Source organism: Pteropus medius, unplaced genomic scaffold (assembly GCF_902729225.1).
Source record: "Pteropus medius unplaced genomic scaffold, Ma_sr-lr_union100, whole genome shotgun sequence".
NCBI classification, from domain to species: domain Eukaryota; kingdom Metazoa; phylum Chordata; class Mammalia; order Chiroptera; family Pteropodidae; genus Pteropus; species Pteropus medius.
In genome coordinates this window covers 16,826,318-16,852,453 of record NW_024349519.1, presented here as the reverse complement: position 1 = coordinate 16,852,453, position 26,136 = coordinate 16,826,318, and the positions used below count along the sequence as shown (strand labels likewise).

Genomic DNA, 26,136 nt, shown 5'->3' with positions numbered 1-26,136 from the left:
ACAGTGCTATTTACTATTTACCAGGGTGAGGGACCCAGAAGAAAGCTATCTGAAGAAAAAGATAGTAAGTCTGGCTTTGTCCACAATGATATTGAATCCCTACCTTCATGGAACTTCTATTGACGGGTTCCCCAAGGAAATATATATGTAGTTATATAAAAAGTTCAATGAATGTTGATGGACCAAGGCTGAATCTGACTCTTTGCATAAAGATGAACACTCATGACAACTTTTCTTAAAATCACATAAGCTAGTGTTTCTGGAAGACAGGATTAGAGTTATACCACATATTTCAATACATTCCTTTTTTCTTTTCAGTCTTGTTTTCTGCCCTTCTCTAGGTCGTTAGGTGGAGGGAATTAGAGTAGCAGCATGGATATTCACCTGCCAGAATCAACTGAACTGATTACACTGTTACATAATCATCACCAATCAATTTAGACCATTCTGGTCTGCCTGTGTAGTCTCACAAACAAAAGAAAAGTCTTTTTTGAGTTTCTAAAATGGATTTGATCACTTCAGAAACTGCAGATGAGGGGAGGGGAAGAGAGAGGGGAGGAGAATGATTACGAAGGAATGTGAATAGTCTGCTATTTTTAAACACAGAACTAAGTGGCTATTTGTAACTTTGACACAAGCAACAGATGGTTACTACCTTCAGGTTTGTAGTGAACGGAAAAAATTGGAAAGGAGAAACCTTTGTTTATAGGATAGTATTTTGCGAAAACAAAAAGGTACGGGTACAGCTTGATCCTGTATTTTTCTAAGTAGGAAACACTTACTTACAGAGTTAACCGCACATTAGATCTTTGATTTTAGATATTCAAAATTTTGTGGCATTTCCTGTAGCCTGTCCCCCACTTGAATTCTCTTTGGTGCTTACAAGATGGTCTGTTAAATTGCCCGACTTTCCAAAATGGGTGAGTAGTTCAGAGCCTCAGCATCTAGAAGGGTCTTTTTATCTGTGAGATTTAAAATCATGGTCGCATTTGCTAGCTTTCAGAGAATTTCAAATACTGGTTTATAATCCATTATCAATGTTAAATTAATTCTTTAAAAATGATCGACTCCTCTATATGTTAGTCACCAATGCTATAATGAACAGAATTCGCAATTCAAAATAGTGGACCACGATCATTTGCCTACTTTTTGCGCTCAATTTTTATTGTTACAGGGCGAAAATAGGCCCAAATAAGTGTGTGATTGATGTAAGATATGGCTGTTTAATTTAGTGGTGAGAAGGCAAAGATATGTTCGGAAACAGCCAGCGGAAATGAAGTAACTAAACCTTTTTTCCCCTCTTACAAGTGTCAGTAATAATACCGGAAGAATTGAAAGAATGAATTTGATGACTAGCCTCTCCCTTTTGATTTGAATTTGTTATAAGAAAAGGGTATGAAAAAGCAGTCTAGATTTTATATAGATCCCTAACATTTGAAAGACCTTAATTCATAGCCCTGTGGGAGAAACAATTATACTCTTTAAATTAAGATTCCCATCTATACTTTTGCCTTTTTTTGTTACCTTTCCTGATTTTTCTTCATCTTCCCTGCACTAGTCCTATTAAATATTTAGTTTACTGAATAAACTCAATATCTGCCTTCCTATTCTAGCACTCAATTCACATGTAAGGGTTACTTTATATATGTTTTATCTTCCCAAGAGGCTTTAAGTTTCTTGACAATAGGCTCTTGTCATATTGATTTCTTCATCTGCCACATGGTTTATACAATTATTTACAACACAGAAAATGCTTAATAAGTGTTTGTTGAAATAAAGTGATTATTGTAATGATATAGCATTTACTGAACAATTTATAGCAGGGCTTCAAAGTTAAACTGGAAATTCAAAACAACTGGTACTATATTTCATTTAACTATTCAATATCTTGGCAAATGAGAAATCCTATATTAATAGAATAATTTAAAATTTATGGCTATCATTCATTTGGCTGGATATTCAAGTGCATGTTTAATGATCCAATCTCTTAAAGTTACGACATTCCTATCAGACATACAAGATTACCTACTTTTACAGTCATCATTTTGATTTATCTTTTTTAACCTTTTTTATTTCTACTGTTTTCTTTTACAGAATGTATTTTAAGCGTTTAAAAATATTTTAATTTTTCTCTCCACTTGTGGAATAAAATGGTTTTAAATCACCTATCCCTTGAGACTGTGTTTGATTTCATAAATTTTCTGTCAATCCATTGTTCAGAAAAAGGACTATGGAATGGAAAATTCAGCACAGTCTGTGGACTCAAAACTCAATACATCGATCCACATGTTAATATATGTTCAGGACTATGTAAGGTTGAGACAATCAATTACAGAAACAATTATTATAGATCTCTAAATAAAACATAATATCAGGATAGGTTTCATCATGTTGAAAATAGTTTGCATTTCCAAATTCCATGCCTGATCTTGAAAAATACTACAGCAAATCTGGATCAGAGCAAATCAAATATACAGGCTTTTGAAGACGAATAGAACATTGTTTTACTTACTTAGAGGCCACTCGAAAGTATTTCTGGATAAAATAAAAGGCGACCCCAAGAGGCACAAGAGCAACCAGGAACACAGGAGTAGCATAAGAAATCATGCCGATGGCAGACAGGCAGAGCAGTGTTGAGCGAGTGAGAGATTCCAAAGTTGGAGGGATGTGCTATCAAGAAGGTAGTTTGAAAGGAAAATGTTTTCTATTAAATATTGGTTACAATTCAACAAAATATTTATTTTATATTAATATTTTATATTAAATTTTCATAGTTACAAAAGTAGTATATAAACATTTTTGTAGTAAGCAATTCTTCACTCATTCAATGTCACTCACTTCCCATAATTTATTTATCCATATATCTACCTATCTACTTATCATCAGTCAGTTATCTATCTACCTATTTATCTTGAGGATTTTAAATAAATGACACTATACTATAAATCTTATTTGTCCATGTGCTCATTTTATTTTACTGAACAAGACAGACTATAAATCTTCCCATGCCACTACATACAAATCTTTTTTCTTTTTAATGGCTTCACAATATTAAAAAACATATTTAGTTATTCTACTGTAAGATAAAGTAATTTTCTGTAATTGCTTGCTCATATCCTTTGCACATTTTTAATTGGATTATCTTCTTTATTAATTTTTAGATACTCTTTATATATTATGGATGTTTATCTTCTTTATATATGTTGTCAGTTTTTCTCTCAGTTAATCTATTATATTTTAAATTTGTCTTTGATGCTTTTAGCTCGACAGAAGTTTAGATTTTTATACGGTCATTCCTGTCGGCCTTTTCCATTATTGTTTCTGAGTTTTGTGCCTTACTTAAAAAAAACCTTTTGTACCCCCCAAATTCTAGAACTACTCTCCTACGATATATTTTGTAGTTTTATATTTTTGTATGGCCGTCTTATTTCCATATGTCTTTGCTTTGTATCATAAAGATAGCTAATTATCCCAACATCCTTTATTGAAAAAACAATCCTTTTCTTACTGAATTAGTAGTACCACATTTATCTTATGTCAAATCTCTATAATGCTGGTATTTTTGAATTTTCCATTTTGTTCTTTTGATCTACTTGTTTTCTGTGATCACCAGGTGTTTGAATTTTATAGTATTTTTTAGGTATTTGGTAGGAGAATTTTCTCTCTATATACAGGATTTTTATGATTTCCAGGATTATTGGATCTGTTCATGTTAGGTTCATTTCTATTTTTACAGTTTTGTTACAGATGAAATTTATTTTTTAGCTTTTTAATTGTTGTAAAGTTATTATTACTTTTATATCATATGTCTTATGTAGATACTCTGCAGAAATTTCTAATTGGTTCTTTATTATATTAATTTTTTTGAACCCTCTAGGTGGCAATCATATCATCTTCCAAATAATGACTGTCTCCTCTTTTCCCATATGTATTCTTTATGAGGAGTTTTAGGTACAGAGTGAACTGACATCAAAATTTTTCAGCATACTTTTTAGTCAGCAGAGTGCATCAAGCATTCTTTTTCTAAACTGAGGATGATGTAGGTGTTCCTAAGGCCACTCTGAAAAATTAGAAAAGGCAAGGGCTGCATTTGATGGATTCTTTTCTCAATTATCCTAAAGAATCTGTTCTAGGAGTGATTCAATTTCAGAGGCTGAGGTCTTTAATTTCAGGACAAACTTCTAGAGGCCTAAGGATCTAAGATTAAACTGGGCATCATTATAATATTTCTAAAACATCATCCCACCTAAAACTTCTCTCATTCCAGAGCCAATCTAATAAAAGTGAAGGACATCTAAGTCTAGCATTCTATCCTTTACTTCCGGGAGACACTCTGCATCAATATTAAACTTTTAAGAACTTTACTTGAATGGAGATACAACATTAAACAAAATCATTCTTTTTTATTAAAAAAATTAAAAGTTAGCTTATTCTTTGCTATTTCTTTTGATACATGCTGATTCTCTAAGCATTCTCTTGTACATGGATAAATTATTTCGAATTAAGTTTTTTCTTAAAGAATTTTTTCTAGAAATAATTTACGCACATAATATTGATATAAATGCAAACAAGCTTTCATTTTAGAAATCCATTATTGTTAACAGGAATCATGGTTTATCTCAAAATGTTATTTAGCTTACACTGAGAAATTTATTTTTAAACTTAGAAGTTAGTCGGCACTTACTTGATCAATGATATTTGTATCAGCTGAAAAGCGATTGAGAATCAGTCCCAGGGGTGTGGTATCAAAGAATCTAGGCAATAAACAGATTGGAATGTATGATAATACTAAACTATGTGGAACCTGATCACTATGAACGGACAATTTGGAGTCATGAAAATGAGAAGGTCCTTATTCATTTGCTCAAGGACTGAACAAGTTCTTTAAAATGTCATATTTCGCTTAAATTTAAAAATACATATTTTCATGATTTTGTGTGTGAGAGTAAGAAATAACTACTTTTTTACCTTATTGGTCCAAGAATTATCTTATTGAGGAGATTGTGGTGAAGATTTTTGGCAGCTGTAAGACCCATCCATTCTACAGTGAGAGATGTAACGAGGCAGAGGAAAATACCTGCTCCACAAAGTATGCTAAATCCAGCCACATAGTAGGTCTAAGAAATAACCAACACAAAAAGCACATTTGGAATTATCATTTGAGTTTTTTCTCACTAGAACACTAAATATCAAAGTCAGGCAATATTGTCAGCTTCATTACCCTGCATCAATTTAAATAGTTGAAGGAAGGCAGATTTTGGAGACTTGGGGGCAGTAACCCTACCATAATGCTAAGGCTAAGTCCCCATTTGCTATCTTCACTCCCTTTCAAGGTTTGTATAAGGACAGATAAAGCTTAGAGTCTGTTTTCAGGTTTGAAATATTCTTGGCTCTCTATATTGTAGAGTTCATTCTTTCTATATATAATCTCAGGATGAATAGTTAATTCATGGTATAGGTAGTTAAAATCAAATACCGCAGAACAACAAAAGTTTCCATGTGTATATTATACACACATACACACACATGCACACATATATGTCATGTGTATATGAGTCCCTTGAATCCAAATTCAAATATTATTTTTAGATGTTTCTTATAACAAACTTTAAAAAATAAAGGTGAAAACAGATTCCATTTGGACAGTTTATTCTATTTTAGGTTCTGTTCTAAGTAGCTTACTGAGTCACTACAAAAGTCCTGACATTTGGGTTATTAGTATCTCACTAGATAAAAGGGTAGGTATCTCTGTTAATCTCAACATTTCCTGGATGATTTAAAAACAGAACCCACTGCACCTGATCAGCTTTTCCAGTATTGTTTATACTGTACTCCGATGTCCATGTGGCTAGCCAATAGTCTATAGCTACGATGACTGAATGCTTCAAAAGTTTAGAGAAAATCATCAGGAAGAGCAAAAAGAATCCTCCAGAAGTGAGGTACCGCCAACAGGTCTTCCATGGCATTTTAGTCCTGAGCCTCATTACAGTGGACATGTTGTCATCTTCATCTTCCTCCTCTTCTTCCTCTGCATTCGAAACACTTATTTAGGCTTCAGATGGGCAATAGGTAGATAGAATTTGTATTATCCCACAAAAAAGCATATAATAATTTCTCTCAAATTTATGAAAATACAAGTATTAGTCTTATGAAATTTAAATGTTTTTATCAGGGAAAACCTCATTAAAAAATAGGCAAAAATGAATAAATGAATGAATGAATGAATGAGTGAAAAAAATAATCATAAAATCCATGTCTGGATGACATAATTTGCTGATTTATTATACACTAAATTGACTACAAGTATAGACTAGAAGTTTACTAAGTTACTGAAAGAATGATGTTGCCAATAAAACCACATAAGCTGGCCTGAAAATATTTACATGTAAATCTCTAAATTGTTTGTCCATAGCCCAAGAGGGCAAAATCCATGCTATGTATGGCCCATTTTAGATGTGATCATGGCAGAGCATGGTCAAGTAGACACCTTCCAGTGGGTAAAGCCAGGAGCCACAGAGGACGGTTGGCAGACAGTTCCTCTAAGATGCTTAAACCACCTGGAAACTCCAAGCTGGCAATATAGCTATCTTAAGAACATACTCCATTTGGCATCTGACCAGCAAAATTTGATCATTTCTATGGCCCAGTGACTATTGCGCATTTCCCATCCTTTCCTTTTCCAAAGGCATTTTCACTGCAGTTCTCCTGTATGTGCTCCACTGTATGTATATTGAGAAGATTGTGGGTAGAAATGACAGACAACTTGTCTTTAGTTTATAGGTTATCAGATCACAGAAATCTAAATATGGATACAATGGAAAGAATGAGCATCACCAAGGATTCTACTATTTGGGTTGGATGCAATAAATGAACAGGTCTCATAGAAGCTCTCTTTCAGTAAGGGTGGGTTCAATGTGTGAGAAAGAAAAGACCTGAAATTTGCATAATCAAAGAGGTAGACCGATAGCTGTCTCCCCAGTATCCATTTTCTGTTTCCATATTAATTGAAATTTCAACTTGCTTATGACTGCCCAGCTAAAGACAACATTCCTTTACTTGCTTAGTACCTAATCTGTCCACATGATGAAGTTGTCAATGGTATGTAATAGAAACGATATATGCAGCTACTTTCATTCTTCTCTTCCTGGTGGCTTGAACTGACATACTGATAGGACCGGAAGCAGCAACCTAGTAGATAATATGTACTGTACTGGGCAATTTCATATACATTACCTCAATTTACTCTGTAAGGAAAGTACTTTTATCTTATTTCATACCTGAGAAAATGAATAAACACAGAAAGCCTAGGGCAGAGTCAACATCTCAATGGTATACTCACCACAGGAACACTGGAAAGTAGATGGTCATGACTCCACTTTCAGTGTCATTACAAATAACTGGTTTAGAATTCTAGAAGCCGATGTCATCACTTTGAAAGCATTTTTAAATCTAACAAATTAAAGTGCAAAATCTATCCATTCATTCATTCACTCAATAAGTATTTGTTGAAACACTGAATAGTTATCTAAAAAATAAAGTCGGTACATTTTGGTGTTCTTTGGCTTGCAATAACTTTCTGTTTCTTAACTGGCTTACAGAAATGCAGTCTTAACCAAAAACTGTGTAGGAAAAATGAAGTGTAGTCCATTTATTCTATGGACTTAAATGTGATTTATCTTACAAATTTCTCATAAATTAATGTAATTATTTCATCTCATTCCTCAAACATCCAGTAAATCTTTTTTCCCCTGTATAGTTTATTGGATACAGAAAATTGAAACATAACAAATAGCTTTCTAATTATCTTATTCTTCATTACTATATTGCCATGAAAACCCCATGAGGACTTTATTGAATGATTCAAGTATATTTCAAAACACTATTATCTCCATATTTCCCATCTACTGTTCATTTCTGAAGGACTGACATTTATCAATAAATTGATTTGGTCATTATACTAGACCTTTCCAGTTTATCTTATCAAGGTTCTAGATCTTTTTACAAACTACTGCCTTTTCCTGTCAGCTCTCTCTCACACACAGCACTGATATACTAAGACACACTATGGGAAACCCCTCGAGATGACTGTTGATTGATTTCATAGCCCTTTCTTTCACTCCTATTCTTTTCATTTCAGCCTTAGTTATGTGACTTAGTCCCTTTTCCCTTGCAAAGTGACTTGTTATTCCTCAGTGACACACTTACGCATCAATTGCAAAGGTAAAACCCTCATGTCCTACTACCCATTTGAATGTTTCAGATGTAAGAAAAAGATCTACCTTCATCTTCATCCTCCATCTGGGCTTTGGCCTCTCTCGAATACATGGCTCTTCGGAGAGTTTTCCTCTCTAAAGTTGTTTGGTCGGCTTCCATATCCTATGGCAAACATTGTGCTATCATTCAAGGAGCTCACAGCCACAGGAAGGTTTTGACTTACCACTCAGTGACCTACACATACCAACCATTAGTTACCTTGACCAATCTGGGCTCTCTGCTCTCTCCAGAGATCCATAACTCCTGTCCTAATCGAAGTTGTGGGGCAATGCCTGAGATCTGTAGGAAGTGCCTGAGAACTAAGAGGTGCAGAGAAGGAAGGAGCCCTGAAAAGTAGTAACAACATGATGGAGCTGACCCCAGGGTTGGGCAGACACCTCTCCTAGCCTGAAAGCATTTCCACCACTGACACTTGTTTTATTTCTATATCACTTTCAGATAGTCTCTGTAACTTCTCTAAAGATTTATTTATGGTAATAAATATCTTCCTTTAAAACACATGTAGTTCTAGACTGGTTAAAGCACTATCAGTAATCCACTGTTACTATGAATTAATAAATCAGAATGAGTTTCTCTGGCATCTTACCAAGGTAGCTGCACAAAAGAAAGGTATTTCAATAGGAATTAAAAGAACGTAAGTAATTTGGGAGCAAATGGGAAATGAAGGTACTTAGGTGCCTAGTAGTTTAGGAAAAAGACCAAGGAGAAGGAAATATGCAGAAAGAGAAGGGAAAGGCACCAAAAACAAACTGCAGATTTTGAAGCATTGCTGTAAACTTGTTCTGTGCTCAAGAAAGGGAGAGCATTTGTTTTCTCCATGACTCTGCTTCCAGCACCCCTACCCTGCTGGCTTCAGAACTGGAGTAGCATTGCGTTACATTGTGAGTTAAATCAGCTTCTGCAGGACATTCTGGGAAACTAACCATATCCCTGTTTCTGTGGGGAAATGCATTCTGAGTTCCAAACAACTGACCCACAAGCTTTTGGAATCTATGATAATTAGTGGGTTTCTTATATACGCTAGTACAAAAAAAAAAAATCTCAGTTTGTTACATCGATAAACCAATAGGCTTTTGAAGTGATCAGTCTCTAGGTAGTGATTTTGGTTTGGGGTTTATTTATTTATTTAGCCTCCTACAACATGAGTAATTTAGGAGACTTGCTATTCTAGAAGGCTCTATTGCTTCCAGATTCTTGGTTTAAAAAGAGCAAAAGTGAAAGTGTCTCCTGAGTAGAATTTTTTCTGAGACAATTTCACATCAGGTTTTAATTTTGACTAATGATATGAAAACCAACACTTGTACATGAGATTAGGTAAAACACAAAATTAAAGAGGACCTGATCTTTTGGGAATAGTATAATGAAATAAAATGAACCTGCACATTTTAAAATAGAAGATTTGGGTCCTATTCAACCTCCATTCCATGTGAACAAAAGATAAAACATCTCAAAGGCATTTTTAAAAAATCTTTAAAATCATTTTTCTTATATTAGGCTCACTACAGGTTAAATATTTTAAATTGTGTTTATATTTGAATTAAGTAAATATGAATTTAGTTTCATTTATCCAATAAATATTTATTGAATGCTTGTTATGGGTCAGGTCAAGTTGAGGTCTGGGGGCTGGGGGAAGAAACATCAAATGATGCCAGTTTATCTTGCTTAATAACATTATGAAGATAATGGTTGATGCCATTCAAGCTAGAATTTTTAATAATATTTAAATAAGCTAAAGGTTATCTCCTCCCTCTTATAGTTTTCATTGCTATCCTTTTAACATATTCCTTTCTGTTTACCTCTTAAACCTTAAACTGACAGTTCTGTCTAAAAGCCTTGCGACTAAATGTTTTACGGGTCCTTCAGTTTCACCTCCCTTCTCCGCTTTGTTGATCTGTTCCGGTTCTAAGCAAGCCTTTCGCAGCCTTAGCACTATTGCCATTTTGGGCCAGATAAGTCTTTGTTGTAGGGGCTGACCTGTGCTTTGTAGGGTGTTTAGCAGCATCCCTGTCTTCTAGTCACTGGATGTGAGTACCACCTGCCCCACCCACACTGTCATGGCAACTAAAAATGTCTCTAGATATTGCTAAATGTCTCCTAAAAGGTCAAATTGACCCTGGTTAAGAACCAGTGCTTTAGGCAAACATCCAATCCTGTCCTATAACAAATTAAACACAAAGCTATTTCCATAAACACTTCCCCAAGGTGTTCTAGTGGTCTTGTCCCCCACACAGTTATATTCTCCCTGGCTTCCGGTGCCTGCCCTTCCCTACATGGCAGTACCCGCCCTCCATCCCCAGGCAAGGAATCTAGGCAGGTGTATGGTTCATTCTAGCCTCTACTGGACACTGTTCCACCTCAGAACTAGATTCACCCTGTCCACGCCCTAATTGCTCCACATCTCCCTCATAGCTCCAGCTGATTTAGAACCCTGTAATGTGGCTTTAATTATAGAGCTATGCTACCTCAAATGATCCTTTCATTTCTAAATACAACTTAATGAACTTTCTTTCTGGCTTGCTTAACATTATTACTATAAAATCAAGCCAACAGTGCTCTCGCACTCTCTCTGTCTCTCTCTCTCTCTCCCTCCTTCTCTCTCTCTTTCTCTGTTTCTGTCTCTGTCTCTGTCTCTCTGTCTGTCTCTCTGTCTCTCTCTCTCTTTCCATATTTTCTTTCCAAAGTAAACCTACTCCTTAAGCTTACATCATATTCTTTTCTTCCTGGCATCTAGATCACTGATAGAAATGTCATTTGGAGCTGTCCCCAGTAAGTTTAAAATTGAGCTTCTCACAGTATAATTCCTAAGTGGGCACTTGCTGATTGTACCTTGTATATATATATATATATATATATTTTTTTACTAATGTCCTCTTTTCAATGGTTCTATGATTTGTCCTATTCCACAAAGGATTTTTCTTTCTTAGGTAGTTTGCTTTTGATATTTTTGGCAAATCTACAGAAGACAGAGAAATCCCATGTTTGTCTAATTGTTTTGTCTTCCTCTCTCTATTAAAACATACTTTTGTTCTTTTACACAATAATACATTTTAATTTATTGATATTATCAGAAATTTGCTGATATAAAGATTTTATTTTATAATGCTCATTCCTGGGCCGGAAAACCGAATTCTGGACACTTCCTAGTCCCAACTCAAAAGAAAATAATTCAAAAATTCACTAATTCAATTTACAATTTTACTTCTCAACCACAAGTTGTTCTTCTTTCATTGTACTCAACCTAGTTTTCGATTCTGTTATTATCTCAATGTTATATTTATATCATACATAACATTATACTGTAATTACACTGGATACGGACCTGGGTTTAAGTCCAACCAGGACCACTTATTATATGTACTGTAACTTTGCCTCTCTGAGCTTTAATTTTTCATCTATAGAAGTGAAATAATACTTTCTTCACTTATTTCTCTCTCTCGCTCACTCGCTCGCTAATTTGGGGGGAATTAAATGAGACCATGTAAAAGATACTTTGTGGAACTTAAAAGCTGTAGAGTTGTAAAATTTTATTGTTATTTCTTTCTGATCATCTTTCTTTACTCCTAATCCTATCCCTTACATGCTCTACAACTTCACTCACAGCTCACAGCTGTTCCTTTTTTCAAAATTATCTTGGATTTTGTTTTGTTCATGACCTTCCATTTGTAGTTGGCAAATGAAAATATTCTCACATTACAGATAAGAAACATAAGATCTACATAAGGCAAAATAAGATAAAATAAGGATATGCTATGTATCTATAAGTAGTTTGTTTAATTTTTAAACACACAAATAATTACAGTATGGTTCAAATTCAAATAAAAGCCTCTAAAAACCTAACTTCATCCAAAAGATACCATTAGAATTTTATAGTTTCACAGTAATGATATTTACTATATGTTAATGATATATAAACATACACTTACTTTGGATTTCAAAGGAGGATCATTATTTAATATTAAATATTAAATGTATTTCTTCCCAATGTTTTTAGTAATTATATAGTATATTTCTGACTCTTGCGAACTGGACTCTGAACTCTTCTAAACAATGAGCAGTTACCTTTTCTAATTCTTGATCTTGCCGATTCATAAGTGTTTTCCAATGTTCATAGAGCTCAACATCTTTTGTTTGAATGTCCTTCAAAGTCCCCTCTCTTAGTACACTTCCATCTTTCATGGCTATGATCTAAGGAAAGCACATATTAGCAGAATGGTGGCAAACATGCTTATCTGGTCAAATCAATTACCTTTATCTCATAAAGGGTCCTTATTTACCCTTATGACTATAATATAAAAATTAATAAAACATCTAAACTCTCACCCAGTCAGCATGTGTTAGATACTGTAATTTGTGAGTTACAAGAACCAGTGTCCTTTTGTCATCTTGGAGAAATTTCAAAATGCCTTCCTGCATTAAGTGATCACTCAAGTGAATGTCCAGGGCAGAGAATGGATCATCCTACAACCAGTAAAATGGAGAGAAGTTAAAAATTTTCTATACACTCCATGTAATTTAATTCCTTTAAAGAGTAGAAACACAAATACAAATAACAAAGGAAAAATTATCCTTCAAATCCAATTTATAAAAACAGACTACATATAACTTTACATTGTCAGAAAAAATTAAATTAAAAATCAAGCTTTTATTTTCTTTCACCTTAATTTTTTTTTTAAAAAAGTATATAACAATAACAACATTCAAAGCAGTTTGAATTCTTATGTATAAGATCTTTGAGTTCAAAATCTAACATTTCTTGATAACCTTTAACAACAGACTAAAACAAAGAACTAAACGATAATTGGAGTAGTTGAATTTTAGAATAAAATAGACTCTAGACCAAGATGGCAACATAAGAGGCTCCCAAATTTCCCTCCTCCCACTTATGCACCAAATATATAGTTACACATAGCAAAATTCCCTCTGAGAAAAATCCAGAAGCTAGTTAAGTGACTGCTATATATTAGGCAAATGAGAAAATATACATATCTAAATGGGTAGGAAAGGCTGAGATAAACCCCACATGGGCACAGCACCATACAATTGGGAGGAACCCTCAACTTCCAGCTTCTTCTCCCTAAGGAGTGAAGGATTGGGACCACATGTCTAGTACCTTGATTATTATGGCTGCTACCCGAGGGACAGGCCCCCAAATCACCTAGCTCTGAAAGCCAACAGGGCTTGCACCTATAACTCAAGTAGGACTATAGCAAACAAAGAAGCAGTTGTTAACAGCGACATGAGAATCTACTGTGGGTATTCCTACAAGGCTCAGCACAGAAGGAGCATGCAAAAGCATATATCTCCCAGTCTTTCCCTAAAAAGAGTTTTGACTGCATACTTTACAAGCTTACCTGAAGATCCAGCTTTTAATTAACATGAATGCAGGTGCTAACATAGACCCTTCTCAGAGTCTGAAAGAGCTATTGGGCATTACCCTTGCCTTCTCTCTCCAGCTCACGCCAACAAGAAAACAGCCACCAATATCTCCTTAGAAAGAGTTTCTTCACCCATCTGGTGCCCCGACTTTTATGGCTGCCACCCAGGGAACGGGGCCCCAAATCACCTAGCTCTGATAAGCCAGTAGGCCTTGCATACAATAATCCAATGGGACTATAGCAAACAAATAAGCAATTTTTAAATAGGCACAGGAGCACATCCTTTCTCCCATGGCTATATACTCGGGCTCAGCTCAAAGAGAGCAGGCAAAAATGTCCATCTCCCAGTTTCTTCCTGGAGGGGGTTTGACTGATTACTTTTCCAGCTGCTACATGAGGGTCCATCTTTCAATTATCCTACATCTAGGTGCTGAGTATGATCCTCTCCTTTAGGATACTGATGGGTCTTAGCACCATCAATGACTTAGCACCACTGAGAACAAAAATGATACCTCGGACAATCACAAAGGTTTAAGAGGCAACCAGGAGCGTGGGGTGGGCTGACTGAAGAGGTTCTTCTCCTACAGGTGACCAGTCTGTCAAGATTGGGATGAGGTGGTTATTTTACACAACGTGCAGAAACCAATACAGACAGTGAAGGGGAATGAAGTACCAAGGAAATATGTTCCAAATAAAAGAACAAGATAAATCTCCATAAACCAATTTTGATGAAATAGAGATAAGTGATTTATCTGATGTAGATTTCAAAATAACAGTCATAAAGAAGCTCACTGAAGTCAGAAGGGCATGAACAAAGTGAGAATTTCAATAAAGAAACAAAAAATAAAAGAAGTATGAAACAGAAATCATAGAGCTAAATAATATAATAACTAAATTGAAAATTTTAATAGAGGACCTCAGTAGCAGACAAAATCAAGAAAAAAGGATTTCTATAAAATTCTGACTTTACATGTTATAAGATAGTCCATAATGAAAAGTCCATTATTTCTAAATTAAGAGACCCAAATTTTAGCCATAACTCTGCCACTCTCTGACACTGGGCAAATTTTCTAACTCAGTCACTTAATTTGTAAAATTTGGATAATCAAGAGACCTGTCAGAGAGCACATAGGATTATTGCAAAGATCAAATAAAATACTGTAAAAGTGTCTGTAAAGGATTTTAAAAGTGTTATTTTATAAATATTTTCTTGTAAATAAAGCTGTGGTGGATTAATACTTTGCTAATCCCTTCAAGGCATCAGATGGAGAGTTTAGTGACTTCCAGCAATCTCTTAATAAGGGAGAATGTGGTGGTTAAGAACACAGGCTATGGAATCAGGCCATTTGGGTTTGCATTCTTGCTTTATTTTTACTATAGTGACCTTGGATAAATTATCTCCCAAATCCTCAGTATCCTCATCTGTAAATAGCAATAATAATAATAATAATAATAATAATAAGAAGAAGAAGAAGAAGAAGAAGAAGAAGAAGAAGAAGAAGAAGAAGAAGAAGAAGCAGCAGCAGCAGCAGCAGCAGCAGCAGCAGCAGCAGCAGCAACAATGCCAAACCTAACAGCTTTATTGTGAGAATTAAGTGAACTAATGTGTACAAAGTATTTAGAATCATGCCTAGGTCATAGAAGGCCCTTAATAATGGTTGCTTTCATTTATATTCCATGGCTTCATTATGGGGCATCTTGGTGTTATAGTCAAATGTAACCCTCCGTGCAACTTAATAAAAATCTAAGTTTGATGAATTGGGAATCCTTCCTCAATATTCAGTTTGTATATTAAGATTTGGGGGAGATACTTTTTTTAAAGAAAGCAAGACAATTTACCAAATGTCCAGTTCAATGAATGGCCAATTCTTCATTATCAAGAATATATTATTTATTTTTACGTACATATATATATAGCACTCACTAATACATTCTTTCTTATTTTCAATTAATATGTTTAAGCAGTATACTCTTTGTATGGATATATTTTTAGAAATAACTTCTTAAAAATATATTCAATGATACACGGCATATTTTTAGATTTTATAACATACTTAATACCTCATTACAATGTTCTCTTTTGGCTTGGAATTGTGTAAAGGCTAATGGGATAAAGTTTAATCAGAGCAAAATGTAAAACCATTTTAGTAATTCTTTATACAAGTAAGTTCCTTTTTCTCTTTTGTTTCCTCTACCAGCATAGAAAATGGCACTGAGGATGTTCACTAAATATTGATAGATGGAAAGAAGGAAGGAATAAAGGAAAGGAGAGAGGAGAGAGGAGAAGAGGGAGAAACGGAAGGAGGGAGAAAGCCCAAAGGAATGGAAAGAAAAGGACAGCACAGGTAGTAATAGACAGTGATAATTTTTTTTGAAGAGGAAGACAGGCAGTCATGAGCCAAGGAATGTGGGCAGCCTCTAAAAGTTAGAAAAGGCAGGAAATGGATTCTCCCTTAGAGCCACTAAAAAGGAACACAGCCCTGCTGACCCTTCGATTTTATCCCAGTGAGATTTATGTTAGAATTCTAACCTACAGAACTGTAAGACAATAAATTTGTACTGTTTAAGCCACTAATTATGGCAATTTGTTATACCAGTGAAAGGAAATTTATACAATGACCTACAAGGAAATGTTGCCTTAAAGATAAGTAATCTGTCTTCACAGAGTTATCAAGAAGCTGTTAGTGATGATGCAAAAAACAATCCAACAATAAATGGCTAGGAATCCACAATAAGTTAACCTTATAACTTTTTTGAATTCCATGATTCCATAGTTGAAGCAGGTAAGGATCACTAAACTGAAGGCAGTAGAATAAACTCGGGTAGAATACCGTACCCAGAGGACTTTGGCTTTTAGGGTATTTTTTTTTCTGGAAACCTTTGAGGATAAATATTAATTAGGAAGATTAACCTGAGTGAGTGATTTCTAGTATGTCCAAATTCTATTCCTATCCCAAATAATGGATCCAAATTTAGTGGGAAACTCCAAAACTAACCTACTTTTTGAAGAAGTTCTTGAGATCGGATGAAGTGAAAACTCTAAAGGAGGTCTGGAAACTAGATTTATAAATGGTTAATAACTGCACAGAAGAAAAAGATAAGGAAGGATTCATTTACATAGTCTTCTGGTCTCTAATATGCATTGTCTATTTGGAGGCTATTTTGTCTTCCTCTGCTAGACGAATCAAACTAGAGCAAATTCATAATCAGCATAATCATCTAATTTTATTCATGGATCCACAGACAGAACCAAGTTAATAACCCAGGATATACATAAGAATCAGCCATAGAGTTTAAAAAAAAAAAACAAAAAACAACGGATTCTAGACTCTCACCTTACAGATTATGATTCGATTATGGTCCCAAGATTTCTATGGTTTTAGGAAGCTTCACAAACAAATTTTATCCACAGCCTGAGTTGCACACCACTGGAATGAAGTAGTGTGTTTACTTACCTCATGTCCGTCAAGAGTGTATTTTCCAGAACTTCTTTCTTTGCCAGCAAATATAAATGAGAAGACCTACACTCTTGTCCAGCACTATCTGCACTCCCCATTAATGATCCTCAAGGTTAAAAATCTCATATAGGAAACCATCTGGGCACCTCCGTCTCTTGGGTATCAATCTGGATCCCCCAGCTCTCAACCTTACATGTTGATCTGATTTATACTGTGAGGCTTTATTTCCTCTATATTCTCTATGAAAGCTAAACCAGCTTTCTTTTCCTTGAGTTGCTTGACTTGTCTTTCCTCTTGTTCAGAGGAAAAAAATGAAGTAGAAATAAAAGTAAGGCCTTATTCTTACCAAGAAGACAATGTTGGTATTTTGATAGAGAGCTCGTGCCACACAGATTCTTTGCCTTTGACCCCCACTCAGGTTAATGCCCTAGAAACGAAATATCCATAAATATCCACTTTTTCCATTAGTAAATGGTCTGTTGGTACAAACTTTTCTAAAAAATCTTAAAATAATAGTAATTTACTAATTAAGTTGTGAAAACATTGATAAGGTAAAATAAAAACTGTCTAGGGGTCAATACTTGACTTATATTAAGGTAATTTGGGGCTGAAACATTAATCCTCCTTTTACTCTAACAGAGAGCTCTGCTGTACAAAAGCATTAATAACCAAAACACCTGAGGAGTGCTGAAGACTTCAAGCAAAATTTCAAAATTTTTTCTAATTTTATGATGTCTTTCTGTAGTGTATTTAACATATACCTCTTTGACATGACAAGTTTTGTTCAACAGAACTATGTAGCAATATGCTTTTATAATTAAGTGCTAATTAGAATTTTTTTTTAAGTTAGTACATAGGACCATCATTCTTAGGACTGCAGTGAAACAGCATATAACAAAATGAATTCTACCTTAGGATAATTGCTATAAACAAAAGTTAAGTTCCTATGGCATCTCAATGTCATAACGAAATGACAGTGAAATGTTATTCCAGGACCTGCTGTATTGAGAACTTAGCACATGTCGAACTTGTGTAAATGTTTGTACATTCTTCATTTTTTAAAAATCCTATAGCAATTCCAATATGTAGGTACTATTATCCTCATTTTATACATGTAGAAACTAAGACCCTGAGAAATTAAATTGATGCTCTTAAACACTATAAATACTAAGCAGCAATAAAGAATAGTCATTAAGAATACAGACTACAGAGTCAAACTAATTCCATTTGCACCAGAAACTCTGTGATAGGGCAAATTCCTTAACCTCTCTCAGCCTTCATTTTCTCAGATTCAATACACAGTTAACAATAACACCCAGGTAACAGATTTGTTGTGAAATGTAGATAATACATATAGAACCTTCTGCCCAACGCTTGACACCTATAAGAGATACATATTTTAGCCATCACTGTTATAAAGATTACATACAGGTATAAATATTTTTCAGCTGGTCAGAATAGTATAACCTCAATGAAAAACATGTTTATACAAAGAAAAATAAAGAACAATTTAACAAGAATAAATCGATGTTGACAAGAGTGGAAGAAGATGTCGGAAGCAATCTCAGTTTCCAAATTAATTCAAAGTAAACTCTAAGTAAGTAAAAATACTTCTGATCAAAGGCAGGAACTGCTTTATTTTCCTTGAGAACTCTCGAGTGGGTAACACAACATTAAATATATGGTGGCTACTCAACAAACACTTAAGGGAGAGGGCCATCAAAGAGCTCCTGTGTTCTCACTGCTAGAACTCGTCATTAGGTCAAATCCTAAACACTCAGATTTGATTATGTTCCAAGAAAGATTAAAGACAACCAGAAGGTTTTTCTAGGTTTTTGTTCGTCATTTAGTTAAACTATACATAGCTCACCCGCTCTCCAATTTCGGTTTGGTCTCCAAATGGCAGTAAGTCAATATCTGGCTGAAGAGAACAGGCATCTGTGACAGCTTTGTACCTTTAGGAGAAATTATTTTGAATTTTTAGAACACTATTAATATACTGCCCATAAATTAAGTCCCAGATTCAGTATCTTGGAAGCTGAAATACAACATCTATTGAACAATATTTATTGAACAATTTTATATATTAGCCTCTACACTAGGTTTGTAGAAAAAGATAAATAGGTATTAGTTCCCATGATTACAAAACTAGTGATTGGAACACAAGACTGATATAGAAACATATAATAAAAATGTACCTTGTTAGGTGCTCTAGCAGAGGGAGGTAAAAAGTGCTCCTAGAATACATAGGAAGAAATGACTGACCACTCTGAGAAGATGGTAACGTCTTTGTAGAGGAAGCAATGTATAAATCGTATCCAGAAAGATGAGTCATAATTAGCCAGGAAGAAAATGAGGGAAAGGAAGCTTTAAAAATTGCACAAAAGTGAAAGAGTTCACGGTGCCTACGAGGGACAACAGGAAGTTCACCAGGACGAAGGCACAGGTCATGGGTGGGTGTCTGTGTGTACTGTCATGCGTGCTGAAGCAGGGAGAAATGGAAGAGGATGAGGACTGACAGTACTCGACTTGCTCTAAGGCTGGGACTGTAAATCGGATGGACTGATAGTTTAGGGAAGCATAGAGATTGAAAGTGCTGGGAAAAATATCAATGCTTTAATTTTCTCAATCACCTAGTCTTAAAATTTTCAAGTCATTCTTGATTCTTCTCCCTTTTCTCCCTGCTTTTATTTGTCCATCCTTGTTCTAGAACAATTTTCTGTCTACCGCCTCTTTCCATTTCTATAGCATTCCATGCCTGGATAATTGTTCCAACAAACTTCTAAATATCTCCCTGCTCCTAATTCAGATTCATCTCATATATATCCGTCATTATACTGCCAGATTAAACATCACATCTACCTTATTATTTACCTTACTAAAACATGCTATGCCTCCCCAGAATGTACACAATTACAACCAGTTGGCTTTTAAGGCCCTTCACTACCTTGTCTCAGCCTTCCTTTACAATCCAGTTTCCCACTGTCAATATCCCCAAATATCTCTCCGTCTGGTTTCTTTCCAAGCCCGAACGACACCCTGTCATTTAGGTTCTTCCTCCCACACTGTTTCCTGTTCCTGTCCCCTTCTTCATGCCCCTCCTTTGACCTAATTCTTTTTAACTTTTAACCCAGCTTAGAGTTGTAAGACCCACCTTTCTGAGAGTTGTTTAAAGAAAGAGTCATATCTTTGTACATTCCACTGATACTTAAAAGATGGATGAAAGGTAGCATATTCTGGCTGCTTCCAGTCACTAGATCTCTCAGATCCCACAGTTTTCCTCTTCTTTCCACAGTAAACCCTCCTTCTGCTCCTTACTTGGGTTTTTCCTTCTGCTTATCAAGAATCTCAACACTACTACTACCACCACCACCCTTCCTCACCTCACACACACATACATACACACTTCATTTTAGGTTGTTTAGTTTTAGTGTACAAATTGTCCTCAGCAAGTGTACAGAATGGACTTAAACTTCCAATGAGGCATCTCTTAAAAGAGTTGAATCAAAAGACCTGCTGATGAGAATGGAAGTAGGGCAAGCAAGAGAGGAAATGAAGTCCTGATGTAAAGATTCCAGACACCATGGACCAAACACAGGATAAGGAATAGTTGCTCGTTTTAGTTCTAAATTTTATACATTCAAAGTTACCTCTGCTTGTTGAAAGGACTTCCAAAAGTAATATTTTCTTCTACTGTAGCATTTAGTAGCCAAGGCTTTTGAGCTGCATAAGCCACGGAATACCTGCTCCTACTGTAAAATGAACAAGAAAAACAAAACACCAAAATTATGCAAGGGTACTATGCTGCACGTGTATTTTAGCATAATTAAATAAAACAAAAGTTGATAAAATGTCTCATATACAGAAATAGAAAACTTCTAAAAGAGAACATTTTAACAACCGCCAACCTGATTAACTGTTAAATATTCCACCTAAATTAGAAGGATTAGAATTTAATCAAAATGTCACACGATGTGTAAAATTTGATTTTACTGTGCTAACGTAATGTTTTAAGGTAGAAACTATTAATTGAAATTTTATTTTTTAAAATGAGTATAATTTTTTAAATAATTTGAGGAGTGATAAAATTCACTCATAGCCACAGATATTTTACTTTATATAACTATGAATTTAGTATGCAGACCTTAAAAAAGATGTGAATTGATACTATAATTATAGTGTATATTTGTGGCTTAATAACATCTACAGATTTTAAGATAATATGTAAATATTTCAAAACAAAGAATAATGTCTTGAGGAATCCATTTTAATACTGAAATTACACAACTAAAACTACATAGTTCAATACATATTGAAATAGTTTTCACTAAAATGATAACCTCCTACCCCCATATTTTTGGTTTACAAATTCTACCAGATGCCTATATGTGAGACTTAACTTGCAGTAATAGGTAAAATGCGTGTGAGCTGAAGATAAAGAAGATGATGAGACTGGAGCAGGGAAGGGGTCAGCTTAAAAATCATACTTCCATAGTTAGTTCATCATCTGTAAGTACTAATTAAGGAATTAAGGTTAAAAGAGAGTAAGGTTAAGAAAAAGAGTAGTTAGAAATGCGTAGTGATCATCCTGAAACATTATATCTAGGAGTTTAGAAGACATGATAATATATAGTATTATCATGATCTAGTGATCTCTTAGATAACCATATGTCCAATAAAACAGTGGTTCCCAACTTCTGACATGTCTGCTTTCCCTTCTCCCAAGTCTTTTACGATTTTTTTCTTTTTTAAATACATGACACACTTGGCTCTCCATCTCTACCTTAATCACAGGTTCCATCACTGTTTAACTCATAAACAATATACATATTAATTTTTGTACTTTTATTTTATGAAATCCCAAACCCAATACATTAAGAACAGAACTGAGTTTCAGCCAAAGTTGAGACATAAGTGAGAGAAAAACGACTAACACAGTGGGCCATTTTGTTTGGCAGATTAATTCTTTTAGCAGCCTGCAAATGTAGAGAACCACTGCTACTGGAAATATACTGGCACATTTTAATAAATAACTTTATACATCATCAGAATGAACAAAATGACTAGGAGTAAGAGATTGAGTATCAAGTAAAGTCTGAGGAAGGAAGTTATTCTTATTAAATGCAGATTAAAATAGAAATAATACCTTCTGGTTGCTTCAAAAGAAGGTTCAGATTCATTTACACTGCAAGTATGGCAAACAATTTTCATTAATTATGAAATGTAAATATGACTATCTTCACATAGGTAAAAGATAAAATAAACATTGGACATTAAATAGGTATGTTTCCCAAATGGTTTTTGATATTAATTTCAAAGATAAATAGGGTCAATTACATTCTTTTTTTATGTCTTCATTGGCTAAGAAATAATTAGTATGCTTTCAAAAGATAGATAGCACTGTTTATTTTCATACAAAATTTGGGTTCATACAATGACATGGGTTCTAACTCCAAGTCTGCTCCAATTAGTTGTATAAATTTAGATAATCTCTTTAGAATATTTCCATAGTTTTTAAAAGAATTCAGAATCTCCAAGTCCTCCTTACCTTTAAAATTCAAATTTAATCTATTTAAACTACTTAGCTACCCTAACGTATGAGAGGAAGAAATACTTTTGGAGCTCTAAACTTGAAAGGTTTAAAACACAGCCTAACTCTTAAGGAACTGGGAAGAAAGACATATTCACAATAGGTCAAACTGAAACATTTAGGTATAAAAACTGATTGATACAATTTTTGTAAAAAGAGGTGTTTGACTAACTAAATTGAGATATATCTATATTATGGGGAAAATACCTGAAGACCTATTTATTTTATTTTTCTAAAGTTTAATAATTCAGTTGAATTTCATCATTCTCAAAGAACTGAATTCAAAAACCACACACAGAATTAAAGCCTATAGGCACTCCAAAATAGATCCTATTTGAATTTGAAAAGCATCATAAACTTTTGTGGAGAAAATTTACCAAAGCACTATACCTGGTGATATTTGGCTTAGTTACTAATGGTAAGATTTTACAACTGCAAATTACTAATGACATCTTGGAATGATTAATAGAGGCAGGAAGAAACGATCTCAGACTAAAAATTCCCTCTCAATAATGATTATTTCCTGATTTCAATTACTCATAAAAAAATAAAGTAATAATATACAATTTCCCAAGTAATATTTCCCACACAATATGCTTTAGATGCCAAGAAATTTGGATTTTTTTTAGTGATAAAAAGCCAATAAATGACCTCAATGATTTTGTTAAACTGAGGAAGAGAAAGCACAGAGGAGGAAAGCAGATATGTGGCAGAAATTAATGGATTAATTTGCCTGCTGGCCATCCAGGTGTAAATGGCTGTTAGACATGTGGAAAGCCCATCAGACATTTGAAAATGTCAGCCCAGACTGCAAACAGAAATTTGGAAGTCATCAATTTATTCAATTAATATTGATTAAATTCCAACTCTACTTATTCAATATTCATTCAAAAAAATTTATTGATCACTACTCAGTGCCAAAATACTAGGGACACAGTAAACAAGGAAAACTCATTCTTTTCTTCATGCTGATTTCTGTTCTGTGGGAGTGTGACAGGGAATAAACATCATAAAAAGTGAAGTAAAGGCTGATATTAGTGCATAAAAGACCCCCAAGGGTAAAAATAAAGTTGATGCCAAAGTAATAAGTAAGAGTGTGCTAGATGAAAAGGTGAAGAGTATTCCAGACTAGATAAAATATATATTGAACGGCATTGAGATATCCTGGTCATAGACGAAACATATGAAAATTCAGCATGGATGAAATGAGTATACATAGTGAGTGAAAAAAAGTACTTGGTGAACTTAAAAAGTATGCATGGCCAGATAATAAAAGGGCTCTTAAACCATTTTACAGAGTTTGAAATTTTCCTCAGAGCAATGGAAAATCACTGAAGGGGTTTAAATAAGAGAGGTTTGTTTTAGAAATATCACTCTGATTGCAGAATGCAATTAGTGAATCAGAGAGAGCAAGATTGGAGGTAATATAGAGACCACTGGAGTCTGTCAGAGTCACAGAGATAAGAACGTGATGCCCTGAATTAGGGTAATGGTGAATGAATGAAAAGAAGTGGACATATTCGAAGATACTTAAGATTACGTGACTGACAAGATGAGAGACAGGAAGAGAAGAAGGAGTCAAGGACATGGAACAAGAAAGAGGAAGTACACATGGTGGGAGAAGATAGTGAATTCAGTAGCAGTCACGTTCAGTTTGAGGTACATAAGGAATACCCAAATGACTACGGTGAGGAATCAGAATATGAAGCTCAAGAGAGATCTGGTAAATGAATGAAGACTTTGAGGGTGACTTGACTTCATGATATATGCCTTAGATACCAAAGAGTTTGGATTCCACTCTTTATTAATGTAAGGTCAAAAAATGGCTTCAACAATTCTAGTTTGTTTCATAAGCAAATAAAGGAATAGGAGCAGACAGGAAACTAAAGTTATAGGAAGCTATGATTGCCTACCGAGTATAAAGGCAGAAAAGAAGGGGACAAAGACAGAACCCTGTAAAACATCACTATTGCCCAGATGCCTGAGGAAGAGAAATCTGCAGAAAGGACCAAGAGGAGTGGGAAAAAGTTTTAAGAGGTAAACTGAACTGTGAGTTTTCCTGAAAACTAACCAAGGAGACCTTTTAAAAAAGAAAAGTGTGAGCAACAGTGTTAAGAGGCCAGGAGGTCAAGAAAGATAATGATCAAAAAGTTCCCAATAAACTTAACACCTAGGATACAACTGCCAGATTTGATAAAAATAGTTTCAGTGGAGTGGTAGAGGTAGAAACCTGACTGCAATTGACTGAGATAAAAGTGGAATAAGAGGAATTAGAGTAAATGACTGAAGTCTTTTTTTTTTATCTACAAAAGGAACGGAATATGGCAGTAGTTGTGAGTTGAGATGAGAGAGAGAGACAGAAGAAGAGAGAGAGAAGTGGAGAGAGAGATAAAGAGATAGAGAGGAACAGAGAGACGAGAATTATGTTTTTCTACAAATAAAAATGGGAAAGAACCAGGGGCTAGGTACGATATGAAACAAATAAAGACAAAAAGACCAAATACTTTGGCTTTAAGGTGTCTCAGTCTAGTGAGAAGACCAATCCACATTACTCATTTGAACAAAGTGCAGAGGGACCAGAAGAGAAAGTACATTTCAATCCATCTGGGAGAATAAGAGGCTTTGTCAAAGAGATAAAATCTACGTTGACACTAGAAACAAGGGTGAGGCTACCAATCTGGCAGGACATCAGACACCTAGTACATGCCTTTAAGAACTACCTGCACTTCAGAGCTACTGGAACACAATAGTAAAAGTGGGTGGAATAGCAGGACCTGAATTTAAAATGTTAAGAACCAGATCATGAAAGGCCCTGATATGGTATGCATAGGCCTTTGGAATATTTCTTTTTTTATATAATAAAAAAATTATAAGCAAAGGGAAGTAATTAGATTTGCGCATGTAAAAAGAGTAAACTTTGCAATGGTAGGAAGAAAGGCGAGGGAGTTATTAGAGTGAGTAGTTCACATAAATGATAAGTACTTGAACTAGGGATATTAAAGTAAACATAGAAATGTAAGGACAGACATAAGCAAAGTAATTGGTTGGATTCTGTAGGCAATAGAGAAAGGAATATAAATTGAACTTTGATCTCTGATCTCTTGGTAGAGGTGTGTCCCCACCCCCTGAAATCAGTTGGTAGGCTTGGGGGCTTGGGGCCTACCAACTGATTTCAGGGGGTGGGGACACAGCTCTACCAAGATATAGGAGAAACAGGTTTTGGAGATATGAGAGATGAATTCAGTTTGTATTTGTTCAATTTGCAGCTTGTATAAGACTTTTGGGAGGAGCTGTTAGGTCGTCAGAAGAAAGATCTTGGCCAGAAATATACATTAGTTTGTTGTAGTACGTACAGAATAGCTGAAATCAAGGACATAAAATTTAAGGACTGAAGTAAAGAATGAAGATACGACAGTAGACTGCAGAAAGATTGAAGGAG

General features: G+C 34.7%; 1 protein-coding gene across 9 annotated transcripts in view; it reads right to left on the bottom strand.

Annotated features, from left to right (window-relative positions):
- The window catches only part of ABCC9 (ATP binding cassette subfamily C member 9), a 113,221-nt gene that overhangs the window by 29,324 nt on the left and 57,761 nt on the right, over positions 1 to 26,136 (bottom strand). For 8 of the 9 annotated variants that reach the window (XM_039882521.1, XM_039882526.1, XM_039882525.1 and 5 more), the window contains 11 exons: positions 22,254 to 22,292; positions 20,758 to 20,859; positions 18,978 to 19,062; positions 17,454 to 17,534; positions 12,595 to 12,732; positions 12,334 to 12,459; positions 8,280 to 8,376; positions 5,799 to 6,028; positions 4,969 to 5,117; positions 4,685 to 4,754; positions 2,513 to 2,670 (listed from right to left, as the gene is read on the bottom strand). In XM_039882521.1, coding sequence (XP_039738455.1) covers positions 2,513 to 2,670; positions 4,685 to 4,754; positions 4,969 to 5,117; positions 5,799 to 6,028; positions 8,280 to 8,376; positions 12,334 to 12,459; positions 12,595 to 12,732; positions 17,454 to 17,534; positions 18,978 to 19,062; positions 20,758 to 20,859; positions 22,254 to 22,292 — 1,275 coding nt within the window. The remainder of the gene's footprint in view (positions 1 to 2,512; positions 2,671 to 4,684; positions 4,755 to 4,968; positions 5,118 to 5,798; positions 6,029 to 8,279; positions 8,377 to 12,333; positions 12,460 to 12,594; positions 12,733 to 17,453; positions 17,535 to 18,977; positions 19,063 to 20,757; positions 20,860 to 22,253; positions 22,293 to 26,136) is intronic. The other variant, XM_039882527.1, reaches the window with a different exon arrangement.